We start from the raw sequence: 6,980 nt of genomic DNA, 5'->3' as shown, positions 1-6,980 counted from the left end.
TTTTTCATAAACATTTTAATAAAATTTTTATCATTAAATAAGTATTTATCAAATTTAAATTATAAATAATTTTTTTAATAATTTTTTTACATATTATTAATTTTTATATTAAATTCTATTAATCCATCTATTCATATATATTTTAAAATTTTTATTAAATAATTTTTAAAAAACCTTCATAAATGTCACCTAAAATTTAAACTTTATGCACGATTTATCAGACAAGTAGATTTCATCGGCAGTCTTAATTTCATTGTCCATCAAGATGAAATGGTGGCATTATAGCAAATGGTGAAAACCCATTATTAGATTTTTTTTTTTAAATATATATATATATATATATATATATAGATTGCAATGTAGGACATACAAAAATCATTAAGTAGCTTATAGATAAATTAATTGATATCTGATTGGAAAAATATGAAGTAAGAAATGAGACTGTACTAAAAGAAAAATTAAGGTAAAATTGTCACTATATTATATAATTTAATATTAAAATTTGTAACTGTATTTTAATTTTATTAAAATTTGCTACTGTTTTTTTTAATTTTGTTAATTTTTAAGAAAAAAATAACAAAATTAAAATATTTAATGGCATATTTTATTGATGTATACAACAAATATTCATAAAATTTGTAATTTTATATTCAATGATAATAAATTACAAATATAATCATAAAATTCAACAAAATTTTCAATATTGAATCACAATATTTATACTTAGATATAAAATTAATCTTTTCAAAATTAAGTTGTTTAATTTATTGCCAAATCAGCATTTTCCTTATTCATCCAAATCATCAAATAATTGTCATATCAACCCCACAGTCCTTGACATGTGTCCTTTTTCAACCAAAATCATCTACCTTCTACAACCTGTTGCCACAACCTAACCTGCCCCCATCACCGATCACCCAATCCACACCACCGCTTTTGCAAATCTAAACCCATCACCGATCACAACCCAAATCTTGTCGAGAATCTACCTTATCTAAAAACTAAAACATCACAAAAAAATTCTACCCACTTTTTTTTTTTTTTTTTATAAAACCTAAAAAAGACTAAAAAAAAAACAACAAATCCACATTAAACAATCAATAATCATAATCCAAAATCGAAGTGGAGTTTTGAAAACTTTTATAACAAATCCACGTTAAACAGAAATAAATCTATAGTTATCTAAAAAACTGAAATTACAAAATACTAAAAAAAAAGTATAACATGAATACTTTTAAAAAAAAAATCCATAAACACATACTCAATCCATAACTAAAATTTAAATTGTAAAACATGCACCCAAGAGACTATAAGAAATTCATGTATTTAAAATTATGAAAAGTACATTAAAATTTTTAAATGTTTTGCAAATTCCAAAAATTCCTTTTAAATTTTTTAATAATTTATATTTATAACATAAGCAACATATGATGTAACAAAAAGATACGCAAAAAAAAATTTTAAAATTTAAATATTTAATATTACGTTGTAAACATTACAAATTATATTAAATTATTTTTTAAGGTTTAATTAACAAAGTAAATTTACTAAAAATTAAGTAAAAATAGCATTTTTTTTTATATATTTTTAGAAAAAAATAATTCAAATTTGGATTGTATTGTTTACAAATTTGAATATACTTAAATAAAATTTGAGACACAAATTATCAAGTTTGGTTAGACTTATACAAGTATATATAATGTTAATATCATATTTAAGCTTGATTCGATTTATAAATACTAATACCAATTGATACAATATGGATGATATTTATTTTTGATAGATGAGGCCTTATATGTATTTTTTTTTTCATTAACTACTTAAACTTTTTTTTTAATGAAAAAAGCTTTATTAAACACTTAATTGCACTAGGATTTCGAAGAGATTAAGAGTGATTTGCACCAAAATCTTTGATCTCCTATTTGACAATAGAAAATTGCAGAGTTATGAACAAACTTATTAGCAGTCCCAATAGGAAAGAAAGAAGAATGAACAAAATCAAGAACCAATTAAGTCTATAATATCGACCATTCCCATATAAAGAAGATTGTTGTTTTGTAAATTACGTAACATCAATCTAACAGCCGCTGGTTTGCTTTGTAAATGGAGTCGTGGAAACATCTATTTCTATCACAAAACTTTGAAAGACAGTCAAAGGTTCCACGCTGGTTTGCTCTTTGGACAAAATTAAAGTCGGCATCAGATCGAGATTAGAACGAATAAATTTGATTTTATATGTTATTAAATTTGAATTTGATTTTATTTAAATTTTTTTTATTTTTTTTATATCTGAATCTAAGCTTGATCTGATATTATATAAATCGTCATTCTGAAATTAATAAAATATTATTTTTTTAATATTAAATATTATTTTTTAAAATATAAATATTTAAAAATATCATTATATAAATATATATATTTAATTAATTAAAAAATAATTTTTTATATAATATCGGATCGGATCAGATTGATCTAAAACTCAAATCCGATCTCAATTATTTTTTAATCTTATTCGATCCGATTCGAAACTCAAATTTTTTTTAAAAAATTGATCATATAAAATCGAATCAAATCAAAAACCGTTAGAGACGGTTTAAATTACCGATCATAGACAAAACGTAGCCAAAAACTCGATATCATACCAAACTAGTCATAGTAAATATAGTGCCAAATGTCTTCAGTAGCTCCACATACCTTGTTCTTGGTTCACAAACATTATGTTTCCATGAGAAAAGAATCGGTCGAATTATTTTTAGTTATTATAATTCAAATAGCATTCTAAGGCTTTTTTAAGCATTATTATTATTATTATTATTATTATTATTATTATTATTATATCTTGGAAAAACTATATATAGCACTAGCATTAGTAGCATATCGATGAAGAATCGAAAGTTTGGATCAATTTGACTGTTTGACCCGTGATTGCTCATTAAACCGTGTCATTTCAATTTTCCACATGCATAAATTTCCATTCAAAATGAATTTTTTGAAGCCATTACCCAACTTACACGTAATATATAGCTAAGTCAACCAAACTTCACATGTGAAAGTATATATAATTGGCTAAACTATATATATATATATATATTAAAATTCCCTTCACAGTTTCAAAGTCATTTAATGAAAAGTAGGAATTCAACTCCCCCTTTGAAAATTTATTATCCTTTAATTGAACTAACTTAAAGATTAAAGATGAACATTAATTGCTAGCTAAATCATAGCCACAATCCCTCACGATCGAAGATTGGAGTATCATTCGGTTCAATTAGCTTTGTTGAGGCACCATCGGTTCCCAATTCAATCTTGGTTAATTTTTACAACACTGACTTCATCCTCTTGTCTAACCAATTCCTAAGTGCCAAAACAATGTTTAACAAATATAGAAGAAAACATATTTACAGGTGCTCTTAGCGTCAAAAAAAGAAAAGAAAAAAAAAAGTGAAAAAATGATTTGAGTCAATTTCATGCATTCTAGTTTTATACACTTATAAATAAATGATGGCGTGCATTTTAGTTTGATATTATATAAAACTTCGACTCAATTACTAACTCAGTTGGAGAAAGTACATAGAAACCAAGTTATATAATCAACAATTAAGAAAATTTGTTATCAACAACAACACAATCTTAAAAGAATTTAACTTCCAATGAAATTTGATGTATTTTTTTGGTTGAAGTTAATTGGAGAATTTTGCAAGTAGAAAAGAAATATAAAAGAAAAGTAAAAAGGGTTCAAGTACATCTTGTCATGTTTCCTTCAATTTAAAATTTAGTATACTTCCGAAGGGGTTGAAAATATTACCAAAATTTACACAAATCACTTTTTGATTCAGACAAATGATACGTAGACAGAAATTATAATACGAGTCAAAAAGACAGCCAAAGCTAGCTACAGTGGTTGGAGCTTTTGGGCTTTATCTAGGAGACACATGATTTTAGATTTTTTTTTTTTTTTCTTTTGGTCTACCACTAAGCCCCATATAGATTCGCCATTGCATGTGTTGCACTTAATACATTTATTTAAAATTTTGTCATCAAATTTTTATGATCAAATTTTAATTATAAATAATATTTATAATAATTTTATTTACATATGATTAATTTTTTATTAAATTTATCAATTTATTAATTTTAATTTTTGTTAATAATTTTATGTCGTTTTTAACAAAAAAAAAAAATTCACTTATTTCTCCTAAAGTTTTTATCTAAGTTTTGTACAAATGAAAGCATACTTTATTTAATATAGACATTTGAACTCAAAATGTTCGGATAAAAATGTTTTTAAAACTGAGATCCTGAAAAGTGTGGCTGAGCCCACTTTTTTTTATTTTTTATTTTACATTTGGTTGATAAAAGGGTGTAATATTTTATTTTCTTATTAATATTGACTGGGGGAGCAAGCGCTCTATATATTTCTGTGATAATGACATTAACAAACACGTAGAACACAAAAATCAACGGTAGGTCTTTGTACATGTTCAGCGTAGTCTATTCCAAGCATTGCTTGGATTGGATTAATGAGTAAATAAATTTGAAATTCAAAGGCGGGACAAAGCAAGAATCTGGTCGTGAGGCTCATGGTATTCCGGAATTTCCTTGTTGACTTGGGTAGACGTCTTGTGGGTCACATGGAAACTTTGGGCCAAAGCTCTTAGTTGGAACTTTTGTATTTTCCCCGTTGAAGTTTTGGGCAGCTGAGGTAGAAATTCCACCTTCTTTGGAACCATGAAATGAGGAAGACTTTTACGGCAATAAGAAATGATATCAGCTTCTTTCACATCATCTGTTTGCCCATTTTCGTTCTCTCTAGCAGCGATAAAAGCACAGGGACTCTCCCCCCACAGAGGGTGTGGCATTGCAACTACTGCTGCCTCCACCACTCTTGGATGCCTGTAAAGAACCGACTCCAACTCAACGCTGCTGATGTTCTCACCCCCAGATATGATTACATCCTTTGATCGGTCCTTGATTTCCAGATACCCATCTGGATGTATCACACCCACATCTCCAGTGGTGAACCACCCGTTCTTGAAGGCCTTGGATGTAGCCTCTTTGTCCTTTAAATACCCTTTCATGAGGCTACTTCCGCGCAACACAATCTCCCCCATTGTCTTCCCGTCATGCGGCACACTTGTCATGCTTTCCATATTCTTCACATCTGCATCCGCCAGTGTCAGTATGCTGATACCCTGCCGTGCCTTGAGTCTTGCCTGATGTTCCTGTGGAAGATTGTTCCACTTGGCTTGCCACTCGCACACCAGGGCAGGGCCCGTAGCCTCCGTCAGACCATAGGCGTGTGTTACATGGAATCCGAGTTGTCCCATTTTCTCGAGCAGTGAGGCCGGAGGGGGTGCACCGCCTGTGAGTATTTGGACGGGAGAGGCGATCTCACGGCTCTCATGTGGTTTGGCCTCTAGAAGGATGTTGAACACTATGGGTGCGCAACACATGTGTGTGACTTTGTGAGCGGCAATGTTGCGATACATGTCGTAAGCGGTGGTGTTGCGTAGACAGATGTTGGTCCCACCGCGTGCTGCGATTCCCCAGGTGAAGGTCCACCCGTTGCAGTGGAACATGGGGAGGGACCAGAGATACACAGGTTCACTCCCCATTTCCCACCCCAAAAGCAGGCTTAAGGTACTGAGATATGCGCCTCTGTGGCTATAAACAACTCCTTTGGGTTCTGATGTGGTTCCGGATGTGTAGTTGAGCGAAATAGGATCCCACTCATCCTGGATATCAGTGGGGACGAATCTTGGATTTCCCATTTGGACTAACTGCTCATATTCCAACTCGCCCAGTCGGACACCTGTGGGCGAGTCTATGTCATCTATGACAATCACCAGGGGGATTAAGGACTCGGCGGCGGATGACGGATCTTCTTGTGATCGTGAGTCACCCATCAATATCCGGAGAGCCTCGCGTGCCAGCGGCACATACTGATAGTCCACAAAGAACACCTTGGCCTCGGAGTGGCGAAGAATGGTTGCAACGTTCTTAGCATCAAGCCTGGTATTGATGGTGTTGAGCACGGCTCCAGCCATGGGAACAGCAAAATGCATCTCGTACATGGCTGGAACATTGGGAGCCAGCACGGATACCTGCGAATGGAGGTTCTTTTAATGAAAAGAAACACTGTGATAATAGATATTAAGTATGTACGATGAACTAAGGAAACTTACAACATTGCCGTTCTGAAGGTTAAGAGAGAGGAGAGATGAAGCGAGGCGACAGCAACGTTCATAGGTCTGACCCCAGGTGAAACGAGTGTTCTCGTAGATGACCGAAGTACGGTTAGCATAAACAGAGCCAGCCCTTTTGAGGAAAGTCAAGGGGGTAAGTGGCACATAATTTGCTTGGCATTTTGGGAGTTGGTCCATTTGGTTTTTGATTGCTGAGAGTAAATTAGAGAGAGAGAGATGGGGTGAGGTGAGTCGGTCAGGAACTAGGATTGATAGAGATATATATAGAGAAGAGAAGGGGAAGGGGGTGAGATACACGTTGATCGGGTTGAATGGAAATTTATTTTATTGATAGAAATAATAATACTAATAAAAGAAAAAAAAAGGTGCGACTTGCGGGGGAAGTTGATAGGGAAATTGCTTGGTCATTGCAAAGCAAACATATAGTAGTTAACTGGAGTTTTGGAAAAGGATTTTTGTTGACCCGAACTACCCTCGAACGTTCATACTTTCTCCTGCACTCTCCCTCTCTCTATATTATTTTCCTTCCTTTGGTTGGATTAATTGTTTTCCGTGTGGGGGTGGGGCTGCTTGACTCCACGTCTTCACCACCATATACCATTGCATCTCTTTCCTTTTTTTTTTTTTTTTAACTAACTCCATGCCACCATCTATATTACACATAATAATTTATTAGGCAATCTAAATAGTAAAGCACACAAAACCAACCTTTTTTTTTATTATTATTTCTAGTTCTAGTAATTCTAAAACGATTTGTCAAAAACAATATTTCAG

At 32.0% G+C, this 6,980-nt stretch overlaps 1 protein-coding gene across 1 annotated transcript; it reads right to left on the bottom strand.

Moving 5' to 3' along the window:
* Positions 1-4,407: 4,407 nt before the first annotated feature.
* LOC111306607 (trans-cinnamate:CoA ligase, peroxisomal-like) lies at positions 4,408-6,477 on the bottom strand. Its single transcript, XM_022904420.2, has 2 exons — positions 6,186-6,477; positions 4,408-6,104 (listed from the first exon to the last, which is right to left on the bottom strand). Exons 1-2 carry the CDS (start codon positions 6,381-6,383, stop codon positions 4,542-4,544), a joined length of 1,761 nt encoding a protein of 586 aa, XP_022760155.2. The 5' UTR covers positions 6,384-6,477; the 3' UTR covers positions 4,408-4,541.
* Positions 6,478-6,980: the final 503 nt, after the last annotated feature.

Source organism: Durio zibethinus, chromosome 21, assembly GCF_047325235.1.
Source record: "Durio zibethinus cultivar Kanyao isolate XHJ-2024 chromosome 21, ASM4732523v1, whole genome shotgun sequence".
NCBI lineage: Eukaryota > Viridiplantae > Streptophyta > Magnoliopsida > Malvales > Malvaceae > Durio > Durio zibethinus.
Note: the sequence above shows the minus strand (reverse complement) of the source record. Positions and strands in the feature narration are given on the sequence as shown.